General features: G+C 41.1%; 1 protein-coding gene across 1 annotated transcript in view; it reads right to left on the bottom strand.

Annotated features, from left to right (window-relative positions):
* Positions 1–1174: 1174 nt before the first annotated feature.
* The window catches only part of LGALSL (galectin like), a 48233-nt gene continuing 22440 nt past the window's right edge, over positions 1175–26967 (bottom strand). Inside the window, exon 5 of the mRNA XM_069234246.1 lies at positions 1175–2683. Coding sequence (XP_069090347.1) covers positions 2540–2683 — 144 coding nt within the window. The 3' untranslated portion in view covers positions 1175–2539. The remainder of the gene's footprint in view (positions 2684–26967) is intronic.

Below are 26967 nucleotides of genomic sequence, written 5' to 3'. Positions count from 1 at the left end.
GTGTGTTTCTGTCTAGCTACTAACTTCTAAGACTGCCTTTCTATTTCGTGTGGGATGCTGACCATTTTGTAACCTTGCCCAGAACGGAAATAGGTTGACTTTATAGGATTGTAACTGGATACTTTGCACCACAATGCACTGCCCTGAGGGAAGCAGAGTGCTCTTTGTTTTGAAGAGTGCACTGCACATCGAAATGTTCACAGATCAATCAAGACAGGATAAGAGCAAGGGTGCTTCTTTTGTGTCAACTACAAGCTTGCATCGGGACTCACCTTGTCATCCTAACAAATAGTAAAGTCCAGTCAGGTTTTAAGGATATGCCAAATTAAAATGTGCGAGAAAAGCTGACATATATTGCATTTCAATACAGATGACGTACAATGTTTTTGGTCACTCTGAAAACTCAACTGGATTTTTCTATTTCTTGCATTGACAAGCCATGCCTTAGGGCCTGATTTAGAGTTTGACGGAGAGAGTTACTCCTTCACAAACGCGACGGATATCCCGTCCGCCATATTATGATCCCATAATAGCATATGGAGATCGTAATACGGCACATGGGATAACCGACAGGTTTTAATGGAGCAACCTGTCTGCCAAACTCTAAATTAGGCTCTTAGTTTGAGCACTAATAACCACAGAAATACATAGGAACAAACATGATTCACAGACATCTTAAACATCACGAGAGTTTTCTCGATGATATGACATACATCTGGCAGTAAGAACAATTCGATTTACTTCACTGAACAATGAAATGAGTTAACAGGATAGTTTTCCATGCGAGGCAAGTACATTCAGAAACTTGCACTGCCACTTGCACCCTTGATATCAATAACATTGGGTATGGTACAGGAATATCGAGTTTTAACTGTGCAACAACGACCAAAGTACTGACAAGATAAGAATATGTAGGTAATTATAGGTTTACTATACACACCACATATACATGATATATATTCAAGGTATGGTGATAATGTTAAAAATAGTACATCTATGCTTACCTACATACAATTACATCCAGAATATTTTCGGTTTGCACATTTTTGCCTCAATATTGTAGTAGCACAATATTATTTAACCTGATATTCTGATATACTAACATTACACTGTAAGTAGCAAAACAAGCATCTTCATATCCACCCTTGAGCAATAAGATTGATTGTTGGCAGAGCACCATTCGTCAGGATAAAACGTTTTGTTTCCTGCTTTTTATTTTTAAGAATATACTCTCATTTCGAAACATTGCCTGTGTTTTTATAAACTAGAAAATGGCAGCATTTAAGCAACTGTGCAGAATTTTAAATACTAAAAACAAACATTACAGAAGCAGGTAGCAAGAAGTAAAAACTGTGTTTTACCAACGTAATCTAAGCTACACGTCACCAGCTCCAGGATTTAAGACCGAGTGGCAGGTTCACTGAGTGTTCTATTACCTTTACTCAATGAACCCAGCACATTACTACATTCATATTTCATATAGATTTACTTTCCAACCACATTGCACATTATCCTAGTTCTACTGACAATTATATAAATAATTTATGCATGAAACGAGCATTAAACATTGTATAAAGTACACTGTGCAAAACACCATTCAAAGAGCTACATTCTATGCAAATACCCTGACTAAAATCTACCCCTTGTGCTTGTTGGTCATCTTCCATGCTGAAATAATACTTTCATGTTATGTCATAAATATGTATACGGCGTACTACCAAAAAAAAAGGAAACAGGTAAGATGGGTGAAGGAGCAGAGTGAGGGTACACGGAAAACTTTGATAAATGAAGGGGCGGTGCAGGGGGACAGAGGTCCCGTGATGAGTGGAGGGACAGTGTGAGGACAGAAAGGGACCTGTCACTAATGGAGAGGAGGGGTATGGGAGGGGCCAGGAACAGGAAGAGAAGGGACATGTGGACAGAGAAGAGGGACAGATTACTAGTCACAAGAGAATTGAGAGCCGAGAAACATGCCTTGTAATGAAGGGAAGGGTAATGTAAAAGGTACAAATCCCAGAAAGGACCAGTGAGTGAAGGTCTGGATGAAGGAGAGAGAGAAGGCCTGTTTTTGAACAGAAAGGTTTGGGGAGAAGAGACAAGGAACATGTGATAATGTCTTTTTAAGTGCCAGCTTGGTAAGGAGGAAGAGAGCTTGTGATATAAAGTATGCTATATTACATTAGCAGTTATTAGCAATCCCTCTTTGGGCAAACATATCACGGACTGGTATTAGTAGTTTATCTTTGAGAAACTGAGGGGACTGATAGTTGTTGTGTACCGTGCCCCAGACACTAAATCAATCACGAATGGCCTGAAACGCTGCCATCTCAGGTGCACGTCTTGTTGGGGTACAAGTGTCTGTGTGGTTACTAATTGACAGCACTCTTGGTGACATCAAAGAGAAGAGTTCAATTCATCTGTTCATTGAAAGGGACAGAAAGTGTGGCTCGTTCGCTGTTGTTCTGCCCTGGCTGTCTCTACTCCTTTTGGCAGTGCAACGCCACCGAAGCCACAAAGGTCCTTGGTGTTGGGCTCATGTTCAGCCAAGCTTAGTGAGCTGGAGGTCTCCGTTAATCCTGATTGTGTCTATTGCCGACAGTGTTTGCACCCGATGGTAAAAATCAAAGAGCTGATGCCCGTCCACAAATAATCGAAAACGTGGGTGTTCACAAAGTATTTCCACCTGCAGGAAGAAAAAATAAGTTATCAACCATGGCAAACAGGACGTCAGAACATTTAGACACTGTTCTAGCTCATCGTAATTCTTCACCAAAATGACATCCCGAAGAGTGAGTTCCCCATTTATCCTCTGAGGTTAGTTTCACAGTTTTCTAGAGATGACATCATTTTCAAAAACATCTTTTGCAAAAACACTTTTCAAAAACGTTTTTTGCAATACAATCGTTTCCCTATGTAGTGCATTATTTTGATCAAACATCTTTTCACACATGTCGAAAATCCCTTAGCATCCTTTTTATTTAATTTTGTTTTTTCTATTTACATATCTAGTTCCATTCACACATTTATAACTATACCTCCAAACTATATCATATGTATTTAGTTTTTATATTATATATGTGTAAATATATATATTAACACAAATGCGTATATATTTATATTCTGGTTTTGTTGTTGATAGTAAGGAAAACAAAATAGTAAAGTCCTATTCATGTGTGCCTTTCTCCTATACTTGGGTTTATAAGTTATATATATGCACACAGACATACTTATATTTTTAGTATGATGTTTTCATGGTATATTTATTTTGGAGGGGATAGCGGTCCCTCTGCTCCCCCCTTTAATTTATAAAAATGTGATTTTATCATGTTTTGTACTGTTTATATAACAGCATTGTTTACTTATTTTCAGGGGGGAGGGAGGAGCCACCAAGTCCCTTTTGTGATATATGTTAAATGTGCATTTCCCTCATTTCTTTCTCTCTCTCTCTCATATATAAAAATGTCAATTTAAACATAAAATTTTAAACTAAAAAACACTGAAATTCACCAGCTATAGTTATCTCAAGTAACTATAATGCATGCCCTAAAGTAACATTAAATTTTGCTCTCACAATTCAGTGTTGTTATCAATTATATAATTTCAGATGTTGCAGTGATAATATGCCATGGAACATTAGGAATGATGTAATACGTAAGGTAATTAGCAGTGCATGGTGAGAGTACATGTTATAGTTGCTTTATGGCATGAGTTATAGTTACATGAAATAATTATATCTGGTGAATTTCAGTGTTTTCTTTTTAGTTTAAAATGGTATATTTTAACTGACATTTTCACCTCTTACATTACTTTAACCTTTTTTTTTGTGAATCACTAATGCTTTTTTTAATACCAAGTTATAACTGTCACTTTATCTTTTTTAAATGTAAGTTACTGCCCATATACAAAAGGCAAAGCAACTGGTTTTGTCAATACACATCGGAATAAAGTATTTATCGCCAAAAGAACATTAAATGTGTGTCAGTCTTTTTTTTAACACTCCTCAAGTCCTCTGGCCACATAATGCAGTCATAAGACCAACCACAAGGGGCCCCTGCATTCCCAAGCTGAAGAGTAAAGGCTCCAGCTCTGGAACTGCTTACAAATATCAATAATGTTCCCTGGGCTCATATTCTATGGACTCCAGGAAACAAAGGATGTTTAAGTATTTGTGGGAAGCTGCTGCACTCCCTGCAGCTCCCCACAACACTTATAAAACATTCTGGTGGTGTTGCTGCCTAGGTTGGGGCACCACCAGGCAGCTCAATGTATGTAAATTAGCTCATGAACGGCATTTTAGGGTGCTCCTTACCAGGAACACTGAATAATAAATGAGCACCTCCGGCCTCTCTTTGATTATTCCTGCCCGTGTCTGTTTGATTTCTTTAATTTTTGGGGTCCCACGTGGGACTCCCACAGCTATTGTGGGATCAGCGGTGGGAGCCTCAGTGTCCCTGCAGCCCAAAGGCTCCCTGCAAATGACAGGAACCCACCACGCTGTTTGTAATTTTTATTTCCTCTATGGTGCTGTGGTGCGCAGCCAGGGCACCTTGAAACATTATTAATGTTGGGGGCCATTGTGGGTCCCAGGACCCTTCTGGCACTGCCGGCTCCCTGGGCTCCCTGAAAACAGCCCAATTCCATGCAGCCACGCAGCAGCTGGCAACATGACATTTATTTTTTGTAATCACTGGGGTGCCCCAGTGCTCACCTAATGCCCCTCACAACATTGTTAACTTTGGGGACTGCGGGGAGAGGCCCATGGCTGCCATACCAGCACTCATCCAGAGTACAGGGAGAGTCTCATTGCTTCCATTAAGTGGGAGCAGCTTTTCTTTCTGCTTCCACCAGGCGGAAGCAATTCTCTGTTTGGCAGGGAAAAACATTTGTGCTCCCACCTGGTGGGAGCCTTTCTGTGGGGATGGGTTCCCGGTATACCGTCACTGAGCCGACCCTGTGGGATGGGATACCCAGGGCCACAACATGGCTCGGGGAGGAGGGAACAGAACGCTGCCTTTACCTAATTATTATTATCAATACAAGGGGGCTAGGGTCTCTGGGGCCTAGAAAAGGCTCAAGGAAGGGCTGCACATCTGTCTCCCCAATTGAAATGAATCAGCCTCAGGGGATGGGGCTCCCCAGGGCCTAGAAAAGGCTCACTGAGGGGGCTGCATGCTCCCTTCGCAGGGAAAATATATTGTGCTGCTCCTCCCCCAAGGCTCAGGCCTACCCCATACATTTTAGAAAAAATAATGCTTCCACCCCTAGTGGGGCAGGGTAACCCTACCCTCTCTCTCTATGCTTTTAATATATTTTTTCAGGGCAGGAGGCTGAGTCCCAAGTCCTAAAATGGCTTTGAAATGTTGAAACTGAATTTCTCCAAAAACTACTGAACGGATTTATACCAAATCATAAAAAGCATGCTTTCTGAAATAAGACCTAGCTTTCTGCCAGACTTGACGTAATTCCTTTCAACCCTTTTTAGCTACAGCTGTATCTAATTTTCCTATGGAAAATTGCATGGGAAAAATGCATTTTGGGACACCCCTTTCTTCTTGGCCCCTGCTTGACGGATCACCCTGAAACTTTCCAGGAAGGAGCAGAGGTTGATGATACTTTTTTTTGGAAAGTTATTGGAAGGTTTGTCAAATGGCAAAACGTGGTCCTAAATATAGCTATTCAGTGGCAAACTCTAAAATGAAGATAATTGTGTATGTACTTAAGGGGAGATGGTTATGTGAAATGGTAAAGTTGGAGTCACACATTGGTTGACAGTTGTCCCTTATTTTCCTGGCAAAGCATAATTCTTAAATAACTATTGGTGAAAGTGTGATTTTTTGGTTAAAGTATGATGTTGCATTGATAAAGACTATGCATTGACAGCCACAAGAACTGGAATGCCCTTCAATCCAAAATAAAACACAAATGACAAGGGCAGGACAACCACCACCAGAACCAACTTCACCAACTGAATGACCACTGTAGCAAACTGGTTATGAACCAATTGCCTGAAGCTCAACCCTGACAAGACGGAAGTACTTGTCTTCAGCAACAAGACCTCGCCATGGGACAAAACCTGGTGGCTGTTGAAGCTAGGACAAACAACCACAAACCATCCAAGAAATTTAGGGATCATCCTAGATAGCAAGCTCAACATGACGGCTTGAAGTCAACGCAGTGTGCACACAGTGTGCACCTCGTGCTTCCACATCCTGTGCTGAAAAACATCTTCAAATCGTTGCCTCAGAAGACCAGATGGACCGTCACAGAAGCTAAGGCAATACGTTCTACACTGAAATCTCTAAACAACTCTTACACAGACTTCAGACCATCCAGAACACCTCTGCAAGACTTATACTCGACCTCCCATGCCACACCCACATCACAACGCACCTCAGAAAGCTTCAGCTCCCAATCACAAACGCAACCAATTCAAACTTCTCAAGCCCACATAAAAAACCATATACAACACAGGACCAGAATACCTGAACAGACGCATACACTTTCACCACCCCACCAGACACATATGCTCTACCTCACTCTCACTTGCACACACTCCCTGCATCCGCAAAAGCAAACCTGGAGGTTACTCATTCTCCTACATCGCACCCAAGTCATGGAACAACCTACCTCAGAGCCTCCCCCTCACTTCTTGAGGTTCTGCAAGAAGTTGAAGTTGTGGCTCTTCGTGTAAGCAACTTGGGGACCACACACTTACACACCTAGCCAAGCACCTGGATACCTTCTCACAAGATTAGTGTGCTATGCAATTCAACATAGCATAGCATATTTAAGTGGTTGGGCCATTACATAGCAACACACCCATAGACACAGAATGGGTGACGCCCTGTAACACATCAGGCCCCTAGTCCTTAAGGATAAAGTTAAATTCAACTAAACTACAAGTAATTAGAAATCTTTCTTCTAATTTAACAGCCTACTACCTGACCAGCTTTGCTGTAATGTTTTTTCTAGCCTGCTCACAAACCTCGTCCTGCTCGGATTGCCATAGTACTATACGAAAGCCTTAACCCTATGCATAGAAAGCGCCGGACTTTGTGTCAGGAATCATGTGCTCAGGTCTGGATTATGTGTTGTCCAACAACAAACACTGACTGATCTCCCATCTGTGACTGCACTGTCAGGACAGCAGTAGCGTAGGGAGTGAGCCTATCTTACTGACCAAGCTACGCCCCTGTATGAAAAGCACCTTTATTCACATTTCGGGAAGTGTGTGAATTTTTTTTCTTTCCATCTCATTCCTTACTATACATTTACGTCTATGAGTTTAAACACTTTCTGAGCAAGAGACGTACAGCGACGTCGTCTATTTTTGTACAGAAAAAGCAAAGAGAACATCTCGCGTGCGCCTGTCAGACATTTTCACGAGTTTCTACACCTTATGGAAGCATTCCTGGAGTTTTCACACCTCCCGCCACACTTCTGATCACGCGATAAGAACCTAACATGCGCATTTAATAGGTTTGCTGTACGGAGCCCAAGCAAATAATATTTAACATTTCACAATGATAGTAACTCATACGATTTCTTGGAAATGCACTGTAATGCAACCGTGCTGTAATTTTGTGGTGTAAAATGGCTGCATTTTAATAATAAGCTTTCAGACGTGGTTTCCTTCTCAGGGTGTGTTCCCATTGGGTTTCTCTTGGCAAATGCTCTCAATCCTTTTAAAAAGACAAGCACGTTCTCCTCTCGCTGTACTGATTCGGTGGCAGCACCAGCAGACTCTCCAAAGGATTGAAAACGGGAGGCCCGCGCACAGAGGAATTGGACGTCATTTTTTAACTAATAAAATTCCTTAAAAGGAAATGCGATTTTATTTACAAAATCCAAATATATATACAAAATATTATTAGGGACGCGATGTGCTCGAAATAAGTTTTAGTGCATCTATTATAAGTACATAAGTATAGGGCGGAGGCAGAACAAGACAGAGAAAGAGAACGTGGGTTGCGGAGGAGAGAAAGGTGGAGTGAAAAAGAGAGATATCAGATAAAAATAGCAAGAGAGTGCGAAGTAGCGAGAAATCTTAACACAGTCTAAAAATACCATACATTAACAATTCCAGGCTCGGAGAGTGTCAGATAGATCTAACACACTGTGTTATCAAGTTTTGAGCTGTTTTAGGTTCCGAGTGTGGCCCTGATTTTATGATGTTTAATTCCCAATCTTTCACAGTCATTCTGCTTACTAAGGTACAATACATAACACACTGGAAAGGGCTGCCACAGATAAACTCCCACCTCAGCCAGGAATAGTAGAAAAGCGAATAGGATGGAATCCACCCCTTTTTAGGTTTCACCTGCAAGCGCGCTCACTCGCGAAATCTTGTGTTTATAAAGAAACTTTAAAAGAGGCAAATAAACCACCCTTTACTTGCATGGACTCACCACTGGCTAGCTCCAACGGCGCTCTAATTTACATGCTTCTGATTGGCCAGTACATTGTCTGCACATCGCCTGCTTCACTTCCTGCTGTCTTCTTTGCCGTTCATGCCATCGGGTTTCCTCGGGACCAAGTACTCCTTCCGGACACTTGCCATTTGACACTGGCCAGGGCCTTTTCTCTGGCTACGACGCTGAAGGTACTTCTTTTTTCTTTCTGCATGCCGTCTTCTTTCTTTTCTGACTTCTTCTTTCTTCGCTGCTGCCTTCTTTCTTGTTCACCACATGCCATCTTCTTTCTTCACTGCTGTCTTCTTTCTTCTTCGCCGAATGCTGTCTTCTCAGTCTTCTTTCTTTGAAGTCGTCTTCTTTTCTTCACTGCCGTCTTCGGTCTTCTTGGGCACATATCGTCTTCTCTGTTTTCTTTCTTTGCTGCCATCTTATCTTTCTTTTTTCTTTTTCACCGCATGCCGTCTTCTGTCTTTGCTGCCATCTTCTATCTTCTTCAATGCATGCCGTCTTCTCTGTCTTCCTTGTTCCTTGTTCGTTGTCGTTTTCCTTCTTCTTGGCTGCATGCCATCTTCTGTCTTCTTTCCTCACTCTTGTCTTCTTTCTTCTTCGCTGCATGCCGTCTTCTCTGTCTTCTTTCTTTGTTGCCATCTCTTTCTTCTTCGCCGCATGCTGTCTTCTTTCTTCACTGCCGTCTTCTTTCTTCTTCGCTGCATGCCATCTTCCCTGTGTTATTTCTTCGTTTCCGTCTTCTTTTTTCTTCACTGCATGCCGTCTTGTCTTCTTTTGTCATTGCCATCTTCTTTCTTTTTTTCCACATGCCATGTTCTCTGCATACCATCTTCTCAGTCTTCTTTCTTCGTTGCCGTCTCCTTTCTTCTTTGCCCCATGCAGGAACATTTGTGGTTTAGCATTGTTACGCATTGATCCATTTGCCAGAATGAGGGTTAACACAACCACACACAGGAGAACAGTGTAAAATTTGTCCTTTCAAAGCTACAGTGCTACAAATTCACAGCCCTTTTGCATCAAACATTTGTGCAACATTACAAGAATGTGTGGTGAAAGGAAAAAATAAGGCAATAACACGTTAATTCACAGACGTCTGTACAGTAATTGCAACAAAGCAATACTGTTTTACTCATTTTTGGCAGATGTTTTTGTATTTCTTCAACATACTGTTCTGTGGCTCCATATACTGTCCACAGGATCCTAAGGTTAGTTTATCATTAGCGTTTTTATATGCTTGATTAAACAATTGCCCTTGCATTGCGTCGTAGCGATCGTCAAACAGCCATCAGTCAGAACTTTAAATCTGGTGATAACATGCATCAATGTTACAAACGTGCTTTCTCAAGTTGACTTCTTTCACGTATGAGATGGAGTTGCCATCGTGGAATGGAGTCTCTATACATGCTGTTTGATGTGTAACAAATAATATCAAATAAAGAGTTTACAGCCCAAATCAAGTTGTATACATTTTTAGTCAGTGAAACCACCAAAAATGAAGAACTGAAAACAACAGATAAGTGTCACATAACATTTGTTGTTCAAATGGCTTATATGCAATACTAAAATGTTCAAGAGCCACGATAAAAATAGAATTTTAGATGTATTTAGTACTGTGGCTGCCCATTTTAATACCGTTTCAACCAGATTATTTTTTAAAGTAAATGCCAGAGTTTCTGCGTTTGAAATTCTAAGATTTGGTGTAAACACAACACCCCCAAATTTTTTCTGCTGCAGAAATCTACAGCAAAGCAGTATTGGTAAATTCCAATACCCGGGGTATTTGCTGGGGTAAACACAATTAACAAGCATTGGCAAAGCCAATAAGTTTTGCCTTTGTTGTTTCTTTAGTATTCTATCTTACTATTCAACTGGATTATATATATTAGAATGTTATAATAATGTTTGCTTTAAGTGTGATAAACCGTTAATAGTTATTTGTGTTGTTTAATAATTCAAAATGCATCACAACATAAACAACTATTAATGGTTCATCAAATTTAAAACAAACATTATTATAACGTTTATCTAATATTTATAATCCATACATAGTAAAATAGAATACGAAAGAAAAAACAAAGGCAAAACATATTGGCTTTGCCAATGCTTGTTTTTAGGTCTTGCCTACTGACAGCTTTTAGCTGTCTGTTGCTGAAGGTTTATTGTGGACAATACCAATACTTACACAGGGTCTGGATCACCTCAGTGCTTACCACTGGTTGGTTTCCTTGTCTATTTCACTTGCCTGCCTCTTTTATAATGTACTTCCTCCTTCTAGTGTATGTGCTACCCTAGAGCACAGCTTTTCATTGAATGACTTCTATCCTTCTCCAGCTCCACACCAGACTACTTTTTCTTTTGTTTCCAGTGCTCTACGGGAGTGCATGTGTTTTCTTGCTCTCCTCTGTGTGCAGCTTTCACGCACATCCTCATCAACCACATTCTCTATGTTGTATCCTCCTCTCCTAGCCAGCTCAGATGTTGCTTCCCAGCCTGGTATTTTTTTACTCTTTTTGTCAAACCCCACCCAAATCCTCTTGCGCAGTGAAATTGTAATGCGTTATAATCTTTATTAATCATATGTTAATCTGTTTTTTAATGTTTGGATAAATAGTATAAAGAAGCCATATTTTGTGTAATTGAAGTATAAGAATTTAGCTTATACAATATTCATGTTAACCAAAGGTGCTTTCTTAAGATTGGCCTAACTGCGAGTAGGCCTCAGCTACTCAAAAGCCTCTCACTGTTAAACATAATGTTGATTTTAAAATGTGCTTTCACACTTTCTTTCTGGTTGCAGGAGCAAGATAACCTATTATGTAGAAGAGTCTCTCATTGTTTGCTTTTAAAATTGTAGGGTAGATAACTTTAAAGTTAGTTGTGATTTACACCATGCATGGGGATGAGAAAGACCCTTCTGTACCATGCACTGTGGACCAGTAATACATTCAAGGTCCTGCAGCTGGGTGTGCTACTGTTCGATGATGGGAGCCAGGGGAGTTAACCTGTTCCAAGGAGACACCGCAATCTGATGGATCCTAATTCAGAGGAGTTGGTGGAAAGAAGTTCTGGCAAGAATGCAGTGTAGTTAATTGTGTCTTGAAACAGAGGTTAGGAGATCCTGTCCTGACTTTGCTGTGGGAAGATCTTCCCCTAACTCTGTGCCCTGAGACTCCTCTTTCTGGTTCTTGAGATAGACTCTTGAACGCTTGTGCTCTCCTTTAACCTGAGCCTTTATTTGGTTTCACTTTAAACTGTCATATTCTGCTTAGAATTTCCCCCTGCCACTCTTAGATGCTTAGGCCCTAATTATGGCTTTGGCGGTCTTTTATCAAGACCGCTGAAGTCGCAGCAGCCATCATTCCGCTAGTGATGGCAGTATGCTTGCCGTCCTATTAGTAGTTTTCAGCTGGGCCAGCGGGCGAAAACAGCGTTTCCCCCTGCTGGCCCAGTGGAAAACTCACCACAACATTGACTCCAGCGGCAATGTCGCACATTTCACCTCCCATGCAAAGGCTGGCGGGAAGGGGACTCGTAATCTCGGATTGCGACCGACGAGACTGCCAGGCTGCCAACAGGCGGCATCTTAGCGGTGCCGGCGGTCGGACCGTGGCACATCTGCCACGGTCATATAAGGCGGTCGGACCGCCCTGTCTGCGGTGGTCCGACCGCCACACTCGTAATGAGGGCCTTAATTTAGTTAAGGAAAGTTGCTTTATGGAACAGATAACTTTATCTGCTTTGCATCTCACACCATCAAAATGAAGTTTACCATACTCTGCTGGATTGATTACCTTTATGGAATTTTATGATTACTGACAAATTACTAATTGGATTAATAAAGCCTGTAACTTTGACAAATTTGGTAATAAACCTTCATGGCATGGTAACCATCATTTCTCTCTCGTTCTTGGTTTCACTGTGTTCTGACTTGTACTGATTAGCTTCCAGAATACACATTTAAGTGATACCTATAGGTCCACTTGACGAGTAACACAGTCTGTTTGATGACTACACCAGAGCTGAAGGCACAGACAATTGCACTGTATTACCTCTTCTGCTTCCTCACATCCACAGCTCCGTCTTGGTCTGTGTGCAGCATTGACTCCCACCTTCTCAACCATTCCTCCACAGATCTCCTAGTTGCTGTTTTTTTAAAATAAACAAATGAATTTCTTTTTCTTTTTTACAGGGCTGTTCCCTCACACATTTATTTTTAATTTACTGGTCCAAGATGGGTGTCCACCACCTCAAAACAAAATATTAAAAATTATGAAAAATGGCCACCGCTCCATGACTCATGCATGCAAATGTGTGGTGGGACATGCACATATATGTGCCATTACGCATTTACAATTGTATTTTTTTATTTCTTTTTGCTGATGCAGGACAGCACCAGCAAAAAACATTGACAAAGCAACAAAAAGGCGAGGTGTATCCGGTGTGCTAATGCTTGTTTAGTTTGCCTGTGGAGCAGAGTTTGATTGGAAAAAAAACACACACAAAAACACAAAATATGCTCCTTGGGCAGACCAGGAATAATGGCAGATTCCATGCCTGAACATAGTAAATAACTCTGTGTTCCGATTACCTGGCTCCCTGGACCAAAATGTACCACAACTGTGCAGGGTATCCTTCGCTATTCTAAATGGAAAATTTGCTTTCACAACCAATATTAGTAACCGCAAGCTCGAGATTGAAACATACCAACTCAGTTAAAAGTTAAAAAAACTTACGGGCATCGCCCCTAATCCAGTGTGAAGGAAGACCTGGAGGGCATTTTGTCCTGCATTATCCAACAAACAAAAGTATGAGCACCGCCTCATGAAAATATGCTTTTCAAAACACTAGGCAACCGCAGAGAGCTAACAGGATTAACTTCCTTGTATGTCATATTTTGTCATCAAGTTAAGCATGTACAGTAATTTTAAGATGCCCAAAAAACAGCTTTACCTTTGTTTACAGAAATTCATTTTAATTTTAAAAAAACTGAGAAAAAGAGAGTATGAGAGCAAGAGATGGTGAGAGAAAGAGCAGGAAGGAGGAGAGCGAGAGTGAGAGAAAGGGAAGATGAAAGAGACACATGAAAGGATACAATGAAAAAGAGAACGAGAGGGGTTGAGGGGAGGGAAGAGGGCGACAGACATAAGCGGAGGGGGCAAAAAATGACCATACTAGCTAAAGTATTTTTTTCATCTAAAGACAGTTCTAACATTTTAGGGAATTTGATGTTTAAGAAATATTGGTATTTTGTGCAGAGACAAAAGGAAATGTGAACAATTGTAAACGGTCTTGAGCCTTGATGAACCTGAAAAGTCCATGTCAGTCAAAATCCAGTACTGAATTTTCACATTTTATTTTAAAATACCAACATTTACTCTTGTCTGACCTAACCTTTTCCCTAAATTAACCAGGAGTTTTTATTAAAGGACAAAACATCACCTCAGGCTGTGTATTTTCTCTCTCACTATCGGAATGAATGGCCTGTTTTATTTTCGGAGTTCTTAGAAAGGAAAACATCAATTTGACCTCTGGCATTGTATTATTCCATTATACAATGTAGTAACAGCATCAGAACTGAATGAGAAGTTGGCAAAGGGTACATTTTGTTCCACCACCTAATTGTTGCTTATAATGCTCCCTCTGGAAATTAAATTTATACCACTGGTGTTTATCTTAATTGATGCAGGGATAGACTATTACAATAAAAGTATTGTTGGATGCAGGTGGCACTTACCACCAAACTAAAGACTGGTATAATGATGAATTGTCGTCATACAGGTTAACTCCTTTATTCAACCCCCAGCATTAATTAGCGGTAGTAAGAGGCAACTTCCAGACCACTCCGCAGACCTCCATCAACTGCCCCTCTCAACTGTCAATTTTGCTGCGTTTTATCCAACGTCTCCCTCGCCTAACATTCCAAGTTCTAAATCAATGCCTACATCACCACGTCTTCCCCTTTTATTAAAAAAAATCTTAAATACCCAACAATGAGTAATATGAAATAAAGATTTAAACAAAACTGCAAGCACTTTTAACCCAAAATGAAGAGCATTATGAATCCTAAAAATTACATCAGTGAAATAAGAAATTTGACATCTCTATCAAAACACATATTCCCTAGGTTATTGCATCACTACATTAAGGGCAAATAAAATCTTCATATTTCTTTTGTTTGAAAATCGTTCCTTTGCATCTCCCTTGTTGAGTGCACAATTCAGTATTATCTTCTAGGTGGTTAGAACTTGTTCCTTCTTTCTCCCGGGTTACTGCTTTCCTCACATTTTCCAAAACACCATAATTCTCCACACTACTCTTAGTATCTTCAACTTCATTCATCCAATCATAGTTATGTTTCTTGTACAGACTCTCCTTGCTTCTCTCCCTTTCATTTCCTACATTCTTGCACTTAGCCAATTTACTCAAGTGCCACATTTTCTCATTGCTTAGTAATGCAGAGTTACCAAACAATTCCTTTACTCTACGGGATTCAGAAAATCTGCTCTCTCCCTTTTGTGCTTTTCTTTCTTTTCTCACTGTAACCCAATCACCAATCCTAGCTGGAACAAGTTTCACTCCCTATTGTTTATCGTGATACTCCTTGTAAGCTTGCTTAGCAAGCATCAGGTTTTAAAAACATGTTCAGGATTACATTCCGCTAGTTTGGCTGTTGACAACCAGGGTATGTCCTTACTTATTGGTTTGCGCCCTCTTGTCAGGACAAAGGGACTTTTATCTGTACTCAGGTTGGGAGTGATTCTGTAAGACTATACCATTTTATACACTTCAGACTCCCAATTAAGGTTTGAACGGATTGTAATTTGTATAGACCCCTTAATGACTCTATTACAATGCTCCACAAGGCCATTTCTGTCAGGGTGATATAGAGATGTGTTCTTATGTGAAAATCTGTTTCTTTCTAAAAAAAAAAATGTAAACATGCCTGAAACAAATTGTGGACCATTGTCCAGGATTGCATATCTAGGTAAACCTTCTTTTCAAATTATCCTGTTTGAAAAACGTATAATTCGATCAGCATCTGCTTTTTTGACCATGCCAGTCTCTGGTCATTTTTAAAAATTATGCATGACCACAATAATGTATCTGTTTTCTGCCATGTTATTCTGTATGGGGCCCATAATGAATAACCTATTTTTTCCCAAGACAAATTGGGACCTGATATAGGTAAGAGTGGTTGACAATAACTTATTAGCGCCTTATCTGAATTATTGCACTCTACACATTCTTTCACCATTCTTTCTATATCAATGTCCAAACCTGGCCACTAATACATGTCTTTCATTATTTGTTTCGTTTTTGATATGCCTTAATGTCCCTCATAGAAAAAATGTCAAAATTATTTTTCGTAACCCATGTGGGGGCACAATCTTACCACACTTATGTAAAGCACGTTTCTCTTCACTTAATTCATTGCAAACTTCCCAAAACAAACGCAAATCCTTGTTTAATTTATTTTTCTCTGGCAATCCTTCATTAGCATGCTTTAAGACTTGTACACACTTATCGATGCTCATTTGCTTCTTCCACTCGTCCATGTTCATGCCTTCTATTCCTTCGTCAAACACACTTGCAACACATCCTTCAAATAGAATTTTTTCACAATTATCCTCGACTGGCAAAGACATACAACTCAAGAAGTCAGCTATTCTATTGTTAACACTCGGAATATACTATACTTCATAATTAAAAACCAATATTTTGATAGACATGCATGCTATTTGAGGTAAACCCATTGGAGTGAGAACCTTTGTTAAAGGTTTGTGGTCAGTTTTTCATACAGAATTGTAACCTTACAAATACTGTCTAAGGTGAGTCAGACCCCAGACAAATGCAAGATTTTCTCTCTGAATGGCAGCATATCTTTCCTCTGTTGGTGACAAAGCACAAGAGGCAAAACCTACTATCCACTCATTCTTAGTTTCATCCACTTGCGACAGTGCAGCCCTTAAAACATTTTGATTTCCATCAGCCGTCACACAAATTTTGTACTTGGGATCAAACCTTTTCAAAAATGGTCCATTGCAAATATCTTTTTTAAGGTTCACAAATTCTCTGACATTCTGCAGACCATTCAAACTTAACTCTATTTTTAAGCAAATTCCTAATATTGTATGTTTTTTTCAGCAAAACAATGTACAAATTTGGAGTAAAACTCCACTAAGCCTAGAAACGCTCTGACATCATCCTTGCTTATTGGAGATAGTGCATTACATATTGCCTCAATCAATGTTTCCTTAGATGTTATATGTTTATTACTGAGTTATGGCCCAAATACATTATCTCTTTTTTGGAAAACTTACATTTTCCAAAATCAACAGTAAGTCCTTTGTACTATAAAATTCCCAGGACTTGTCTCAATTTTTCATCATGTTCCTCTTTAGACTCCTCCATAATAAGGATGTCATCCTGGAAGAACATAACTTCATCCATTTATTTGTATAAATTGCTCATGAGTTTCTGGGAGATACCTGCCGATGAGGCCAACCCAAATGAAACTTTTAAGAACTGAAAGCACCCAATGGGTGAGATAAAGGTTATGTATTTTCAGCATCCTGGATGTAATTGCACCTGGCGATAAGTGGATTTCAAGTCCAACATTGAAAACCTGTGTGCTCTTTGGTGTTAGCTCAATTTTGTGACTAAAACCCTTTAACAATCCTCCTTTCCTGAAAATACACTTGGAAATTCCTCTCAAACTGTTGTACCAATGTCTTTTTCCACCTGAACTGTAAGAAATGGTTCCACATTATTGGGATCTAAAATTATCTTTAGTTCACCCTGATCATACTACCCCACTACGTCAGGACCTTTTTCTGAAACATGCAATTTGCATGTGGCTTTCCTTCCTTGAAATATGAATCCTGAATGTCTAAAACATTTTAAGTCAGTATTCTTACCCATATGTGTTTTGGCTTTTAAAACAGGTTTTACTAGTGTGTGCATATCCCCGAACAATTAGTTCCACATAGGTTTGTTAATAATCGTAAATGGGGGTTTTGATTCCACTACTACTTTTACGGTTACTCCATCAATTCACACACACAGGCTTCTTTCAGACAGTAGGTTCCACGCCAAGTACATCATACTCAATGCAAAACACACTATTAGCATCAGATTCTTCTTCTTGCCCATCTGACTCTGAATTATCTTATTCACAGATAAATTTAACTTTGCCATCTTTATTCTCTTACACACTCTTGCATAGTGCTCAATTATACCACAATTGGAACATTTTTGATTTTGTGCCGAGCATTTCTTTTTGTTTTTTTTTACAATAAGCTAGGTGTTCAGCACTATTACACCTATAGCATTTTCTAATATTTTCCTCTAACTTCTTTTTTACATCATCTCTGCTGGTTAAAGGTGTGGTCTGGTCAATTCCTTAGGATAGTAATTACTTCTCTTAACCTTTTTTTCAGCTTTCACAATATTAACAAGTCTGCTCTCAGCATGAGCTTCCTTTACCACAGCTTTTGCACATCTACCTGTTAATTCCGCTTTCTTCACAAGTGCCTCAACCTCCTTCAAGGTGCCTCCCCATTTACCCATAATTTGTCCTGTATCTTTGTGTTACTGGCATGCATTATAATTTGGTCACGTATCAGTTCTTCTTGTAATGTCCCAAATCTGCATGTTATGGCTAAATGTTTAAGCGCTGCAACATACTCATCCACATTTTCATTTTCCCCTTGTTTACACTGGAAGAAGGTATACCTGTCCACAGCGACACACACACACTACAGGTGAAAAATGAGCATCAAGATCTTCTAATGCCTGCTTAAAACATTCCCATCTTGCCCAAAGTTTTTCTCAATCTGATTATATGTTTTTACTTCACCTGGATCTGAACAATGTAACATTACTTTCTTTTTCTTTTCCGGCATAAATTCTACGTCTTCAAATGTGTCAATGAAATTACAAAAAGACTCTTTCCAGTCTTGTCATCGCATAGAATGTTCTCCCTTGGCTGGCTAAAATGCTTGTACAGTTGACAAATTCAATGACACACATGTTTGTATTATAGTTTATATTAACACAAATTTGTGTCAGTGACTAAAGATAAGGATAGTAGATATATTCCTGAGTCAAAATAGTAAAATGCTTATGCTTCTGTCAGTTTCTCCTTTTTTTTCTTTTTTTTTTGGAGAATATTTATGCTGTGAACCTCAGTGACTGATCTCAAATTGTTGTGAATCAATTTGCATTAAATAAAGCAGTTAACTTAGGGCAGAAATAGTTTCAACCAAATAGATGAGTGTTGCTTGCAAGCCCTTTGAGTCATATGCCCAATCGCACCTATGCTGCCACTGCATGCTTCAAAATATGAATATACCTTTTATATGAATTATTTTGCTGGTATGCGATGCAATGTTAATTTCCGCTTTGCTTTCTGCATCCAAACAAAAAAAATCCAAAGGTGTCAGAACATCAATTTCTGACATCTTGCATATAGTTAATAAACGTTATGCTCAGGGCAAAGCATTCAAAATGGCGGCACGTGCGTGAAAGGTCACGTTGTGATCAGAACTCTTTTTAATGTCACTGGAAAGTGGCGTATAGCCTTAACGTTCACGTCGATGAGATGAGATGCGTTGCCTGGAGGAGCAGGTTGTGAGCAATGCGCTTTCAGACGTCACTGAACGCGCACAGTATAGCAATGAACTACATACACATGAGCCTCAAATCAGTAAGAAAGTACTGTTGATTAAATCTGATCCTTTCCGCACAGTGCCAAGTCAATTTGAAGCATACTTAAAGTTTATTTTCCATTGTAAATTATCACTTGCTCTCAGAACAATTCTTATGTTTCGTATCGCCTTGATTACTATGCTGGGGACGATCTTCCAAAACTTCAGGAGTCTCGTTTTCACCTCATTGACATATTTATAATGATGAATTGTAGTCATACAGGTTAACTCTTTTATTCAAACCCCAGCATTAATATTTACAGCGGTAGTAAGAGGCAACTTCCAGACTGCTCCACCCGCTCCGCAGACCTCCCTCACCTGCACCTCTCAACTGCCAGTCTTGTTGCGTTCTATCATTCCAAGTTCTAAATCACTGCCTACATCTCCACAACCAGCTGTGGACAGTTGTTAAATAGGTTCAGATAGCATGAACGGGCCCCAATGAGTGTCACTGCACTTTACATAGCAACTGTTACAAGAACATAAGCACCTTGGTTTCATTAAACAACATTTGATGAGTACACATTTCCAGCTGATTTTTATTTTCAAAAGAAAATCCTGCTTCAGGATTTTTTGTTTTTGAAAATATAAAACAATAAGTTTGACAGATGGCTCTGTCATGTTGACGGAGCTGAGCGTCAAACTTAGAAAAGCACTGACAGGAACCGCTGTGACACAGGTTCCTGCCAATCCTTTAGAAATGACCACAGGCTTGGCATCCTTCCTAAATTTGGCAGGCAAGGACTCCATCAGGGCAATGGAGTAATATGCTTCATTGCCCTGAAGGACCTAACTTTCATCCACCAAAATATAAATTGGCCCTTTGTCACAGTTTGGAAAATTTAGGAAACCGAAGAAATACTACATCTGGACAAACCAGTCACCCAATAAAGCTGGGCAAAGTATTTTGCCTCCTTTTCTAATGCTACAGGGACCCTGAACTTTAAAATGTCGAACAAGGTACAAACCAGTAAAAAAAATATCTGTAAGAGAAATTATGGCGCAAGTAAAATTAATGAAACCATCTAATGCCATTGTGTCAAACTCTCTGAAAATAAATCCAACTAGGTTTACTCTCTGTCTATGAGTCAACAATACAATCTGGTAAGTACACAGGTTCTTGGAAACTTGAATTGTTTCATCCTATTTATAAAAAAGCATATGCAAAACCAATAGGTGTTACTTTTGGGATCTACTGGCATTGCCAGTGGCTTTAGCAATACTGCATAGCATTCAGGATGCAGAGCAGCATGGTTAATGAAGAATTTGAAGAAGCCTATGAAGTCGCTGCCTGCATCATTTTGTAGGCATGCCCACCAAGCATCCACTTGCCTACAAAATGACGTGGGTATCTTTTTATTGGATCAGTAAATAAAAACAAAAAAACATACAGGAGCAGTTTTCTTTTAAGTGGGTGGAAGAAGCAACGAGGACTTTGGAAGCAATAACATGGATCTAAACATCAAGGGAGTGTGGGTGGGGAAAACAACTTGGTCGGTGGAGGTCGGTGGTGCAGAAAAGGAAATGAGAGAGAGGGCATCATGGAGCTGGGGGACATGCACATGAGCGAGAAAACAATGCGGAAAGAAGCATACAAGGCAAGTGCATCATGGAGAGGGGTGGGAGAAAAGCACATGCACTCTTGCGGAGTACTCAAGACAAAAGAGAAAATAGCTCCCTAAAAGTGAACAGTGGAAGGACACGAGTAAATATGCGATGCTCGAGGGGAGGGTCAGACACAAGATGGATAGGGCAGACTATTGCATAAGAAGCATTCAAATAAGAGTGACAGTAAAACCAGTAACCAATGGTAAGCAATCGGTGGGTTGCAAGACCCCTTACGTTCTTGATAAGCCCACAATATGCTTTTTGCAACCACTTAGTTGTGCTGCCTGGTAGACTTGACCTAAATAGGTCACCAAACTTCCACGCTTCCACAGAAAGTTATCACACTGTGGCCATGATAATCGAAGTATCTTGCTGAACATGTTGAATAAAAGGGTAATGGAATTTGGTGTGGTGTATGTATAGGGCTTTAGGAAGAAGTATCCGCAGTGCACGGCATTGTAGCCCTGACCGCAATCTCAAGATGAATCTATTATGATGTCACAAGCGTTGTCAGTGCGCCTGGACCACTGGTCTGTTTATTCATGTCTTAATATGGAGTCATACTGTAGCAGAAATTAATTCAGGCAGGAACCCCGACGCTGATTTCTGTTGATAGTGAGTTCTATATTGAGAAGTGAGGAAGAACTATAAAAGGAAAAGGGCACGAGGCAGGACTGTATAATTGTGGCCCTATTATTTAATCTATACAACGGTGATTTAAATGATGACCTTAATCAAGGTCAATTCTTCTCAATAAAAGTCTGAGGTATTCCTTTTCTATGTCTGTCGCTGACAATATAGTGAAAATTCACTGAAGTCTGACTGGCTTGAAATTAGCCTTTGATACTACTCGAGCACAAGAAGCATGCGACTTGCTTATTGTCAACAAAAGAAAAATCGAAATCATAGTCTTTGATAATACACCCAAACCACATGGCACAAGGGAACAAGTGTACAGAGCAGGTGAAACATTACACAAACTTGGGGGACAACCGACTAAAATGGAGCCACAAATGTGAATACAAGAAAAACAATCTATTTGCATTGGTTTGAGGACCAAGCAGATTCAATCCTCAGCATGGAAGTTATACATTGCTGCTTATTTTTAAAGCTAATGAAACAAAGGTTTTCCCATTCATAATGTGTGGGGCTATTTCTTGGCTTCTATGCGGATGATCTTCAATTGATGGCATAGAAGAAATTATCATAGGTAGCTTTTTTCATGTTAGTGATTCAACTTGAGATCATTAGCCTGGAACTTAATTTAACATCAGTCACTGTTTCAAACCTCTTTGATGGTCTTTAATGCCTCTAGGGATTCAGAGAATAAACTAACTGGTAATGTGTTTACAGAAGTAGGTCACCAGGCTAATCTCTCTAACGGCGTTCACGTTCATTACTATACCCGGCCGATCAAGGCACTACCCACTACCATGGGAGGAGCTGTTCGTTAATAGTGAAGTTACTGTAGTGTGATGCAAATATTAAGAGACAAAATATTTGTATTAATAATAGATGAGGTAGATGAAGAAGCAATATCTGTTAAGAGCTTGAATATGTACATTAAGTATCATATCCCAAGAAAAATACCAATGTACCTAAAGAGATCTTGATATCCGCAACAATGTTTGTTATATTTACAAACCCAGGTGAGACATATGAGCTCAAAAGAACATACAGGAACTTGTACTGAATATTAATGGCTCAAAATGCTCTACATTCTATCTAAATGTACATTTTCGTGAAAATATAAGATGCAAATCTTACATGTTCTCAATAATTAAGTCAGGTATTGACTACGATGCTATATTACAACTGAATGCAGATGAGAAGAAATTGTTAAGTAAAATGTGTACATTTTGGAGTCTTTTTATTGTTGCTAGATGAAATTCGGATTTCATTTTATAAACTAATGTTGTTAAATTGTTAACATTTTTTACTAGGTTTAATCAAATTATAAATACGATAAATTGCTACCAGACCCTCCACTGCATTACCATCCTGTAGCACCATGCAACCAGTCATGCGGCAATATTCTTGGTGTTAAAAAGGGAAGCCAGAGTTACTAAGATCCTAACACCTTACAAAGAAAATCAGGCAGGTTTATGAAATACATATACCACGCACATAATGTTCAGATAGGCTTAGGCTATTGTGAGAGAGAAGCAGTCAACTACAGTGCATGTGCCCAAGTATAAATGTGCAAAAATACGTGAGACATTGTGGAAGTACTCTTGAGTTACGTGTGTGCTACCCAGTCAGCATCCTTCCAGCTTAGCGATCCCAATATTCAGCATTTCAGCACACACTGGCATTAGAGTGCGTCCCAGTGTGGCGCAGTGTGATTGCCTGACTCCAGGCTTATGTAAGTTCATGCTCATATCACTTTTCTCTAGAATTGATGAACCATGCATCTTCACACTGAGTGCAACAAGTGGAAGTCTTTTAAGGTAACCATGTCATGATTATTTTCATCTACAGTTCTCAACGGTTCAAATAATGTCTCAGTACATTTCGGGGAACCCTGCATCAGCAGGCAAGATTACAAATGGTTCATCTTAATTGTGGGAAAGGGCAATGCTTTGCCTAAGCACGTGTACAAAATGTAAACAATGGGTCATAATAATCGAAACCACGAATGCAAAAGAATCAGATATCAGTAACCCTTGAATCGTGACCAAAACTATTCAGAGAGTTGGCGAAAAGTGTAATGAATGACACGACTGCAGAAGAAATATTTCACAACAAAGGAGAAAGGCAAAGTTTATCAAATGAACATCAGTGTACTGTGTGAAAAGCTATGCAACCCGAAAACCACCAAAAGATATACCACAGTTAAATATCTGTCCAATAATCGGTGGTGCCTGCAGACCGAAAAACAGGTACATAGATGCACATCCTAACAAACAGCCAGATGGGTGTCCACACTGAGGACAGAAAACCCAACAGTGTCAAGAAGGTAACTTAAATTATCTGATGAGACAAATAACACAATGCATACTAACAGTGAATATTCAATAAACAATTCCTAAAACCATTTAAAATACATAGGGCCCCATTATGAGTTTGGCAGACGGAAAACTCAGTCCATCAAACTCCAGACAGGGTGGCCGCCGCCTATTCAGCAACCTCCCTGCCAGTGCTATTATGGGTTTTCTGCTAGGTCGGTGGGCGGAAACCTAAGTTCCCGCCCACTGGCCTAGTAGGAAATAGGCTACAGCATTTTCTCAGGCTTGTAATCGAGCCGGCAGCAATGCTGTTGCCTGCAGGGTGAACCATCACCCTTGCAATGTTCATTGTCTGCATAGCAGACAGTGAACATTGCGATGTTGTTGGCCAGGGGGGCCATGCACTGCCCATGCTAACTGCATGGGCAGTGCAAGGGCCCCTCTGTGGCCCCCTGCACCTGTTCTCCACCAGCCTTTTCATGGCGTGCTACCGCCAGGAACCCGCTGGCGGCGAACGTCGCCGTAATACCCACAGCAGCGATGCTTGCAGTGCTGCCCTAGCGGATTGGGATCACTGACACCACCAAACCACAGGGATCCAAGATCCTGGTTGTTCGACTGCTAGGGTTGTAATGTGGTGGTCAGACCCCCCCTCCCCCATTGGTGGTGGTCCAGACCGCCACCGCAAGTGTGGTGGTCGATAGACTGCCACACTCGTAATGAAGCACTTAGTGTGTATTTCTCAACGGTTCATCTTCTAGGGAGCTCACTAATACTTTTAATCCTGAAGTCTCTCACATGAATGATCGTTATCCAGCAATCATTATCTCCAGGTAAATTATGGGAGATGCCTGGGTTACACAGTGTCTGTCTTTCCTGCTCAAGTTGGCAAATTGGTTCATACTTGCTCTTGCCATGGAGCTGTTAAAGTCTATGTAGGCCTTACCAAAAGGACTTGTAAAAATGTACCACCACACTCACACAGGAACAGGGCTCACCACACACTCAGGCAGGCACACCATTCACCCTACACTCACACAGGCACGCCCCTACAATGACAAAGGCCTCCGACCCTGCACTCATTCAACTCATTCTGAACTTAGAGGGTCCTCCACATGCTCTCAGACAAGCATATCCTACATCTGGACAGGCCAGGGCCACACCCACACAGACACACTCCACACTCATGAGGGCATGCCCTGCACTCTGAACTCATGCAACCATGCTGCTCCCCCACACTCATGGAGCTTGCCACTTCCCCACACTTATGCAGCCCCACCACTTCCACTTCCCCACACTTATGCAGCCCCACCACTTGCCCGGCAATCACACAGGCATTCCACTCACCCCTCATTCACACAAGTCATCTGTCTATCCACCCTCACACCTGTCCCTATGTTCACCCCACACTCACAGGCCTGCCACTCACTCAGCACTAGCACAGGTCAGCTGCTCACCTTATACTAACAAAACCAATGCCACTCACCCCACACTCACAGTGGCCCATTGCTCACCACACACTCATTGGGCCCACAGCTCACCCTACACTGACACAGACCCATCGTTCACCACACTACTCACATAGGCACCATCATGCACATACACAGGCCCACCGTTCACCCTGTACTTGTGCAAGCCCAAAGCTTACTTTGCACTCACACAGACCCACTCAAACTGCATTGACCAACACCACACACTCTGTACTCACACAGGCACCACTAACTCTACGCTCACGCAGGCACCACTAACTCTGCACTCACGCAGGCACCACTAACTCTGCACTCACACAGTCAAACTACACTGTCACCATGCACTTACACAGACACTATTCATTCAGCAAATTAACCCAATCCTCTTAGGCCCACCGCTCACTCTCAATCACACAGGCTCAACCTGCACACAGACACTGCTCACTCTGCACTCACACAGGCACACTACACTGTCACCCTGCACTTACACAGACACTCTCCATTCTGCATTCACTCAGTCCTCTTAGTCTGGATAACAGACAATCCAGGACTCTTTAGGCCTTACCAGAGCAGCAGACAAAGCAGGACACCGGGAGAAGATAGAAAGGAGTGGGGCAACTTGATGAGACCCCCAAGTGTGGGAGAAGATAGGAGTAAGAGAGCTGCGGTGCAAGACCAGAAAAAATGGGGACGGGAGAGGGGTAGCAGGGCAGTATTAGAGGGTGCACCAGATGGGGAGTGGGGCAAGATGGTAGCCTTGTCCTGCCCTGTCAGAACATGAAGGCAGAGCGGTCCAACAGTGGAAGACAAACAGCTGCATTAGGGTGGCCAGCTGCGGATAACTTGGGCAAAAAGCTGCATTCCAGACCCACTGGGGAAACTTGAGTGATAGAAGAGAGAGGGGCGAAAGGTCAGCATTGAGAACCCATGAGGCTATCCCAGCCCAGAAAAGCAGGGCAACCTGGTGGGGGAAAGACAGAAAGCAGTGGGAGTGCAGCATTTTGGGACCTCCCTTCGGGTAGATGGCACACAAGCAGCATTGTGTAACCCACAGTAGTTAAGTGGGGGTGGGGGTTGCGCAGGGGCCAGTTTTACAAGACCCACTGACCTTCCCAGAGAAGGATAGTGGAGCATGGGGGAAGAGAGATAGGGACAAGGGCCATTACGTGACCGGTCCTGGGGATGAGTGAGAGCATCATTGCAGGGCCCTCCCGGGGTGAGCTGAGATATGGAAGAGAAAGGGTCAGGAATAACAGTAAGGGCCCACCCACTGCTCACAAACGAGAGTGGGCCTGGTGAGAGCTGACATAACTGACAACAGAACAACTGTCACTACTAGTTGCCGGACTAATTTCCCTCCTCCGCTACCGATGCCTAAACCACTGTGCACAACATGGCATCCGCCAATCAGCCTACAACAGCTCAGACAGTATTTACACGCTGCAGATGCACAAGTAAACACCACTGCCAAGGAGCACCTCAGAATTTTCTATGGTTTCTTAAGATTTACTGGGGTACCCACAATGCTCCAAAAACCTACGTCACCTCTTACATTCCAATCCCTTTCGTACCCCAAAAACTCTCAGAATATGTTCAGCCATGGGTTGGTAATCATGTGAGCTCGAAATGCTGACATTTTCCTCTGACCCTCTGTATTAGTCACCTTACAACTGTCACTACATCAAACGTCTCATCCTACCTAGGGGAAAACCCACCTAACAAATGGCAGTGCAATATGATGAAGGGTTTATCCTTGCATGCAACGTTGTTTTCACATGGTGGCCATCTTAGGGGAAGGCAACCCTCAAGA

Source organism: Pleurodeles waltl, chromosome 5, assembly GCF_031143425.1.
Source record: "Pleurodeles waltl isolate 20211129_DDA chromosome 5, aPleWal1.hap1.20221129, whole genome shotgun sequence".
Lineage (NCBI taxonomy): Eukaryota > Metazoa > Chordata > Amphibia > Caudata > Salamandridae > Pleurodeles > Pleurodeles waltl.
Note: the sequence above shows the minus strand (reverse complement) of the source record. Positions and strands in the feature narration are given on the sequence as shown.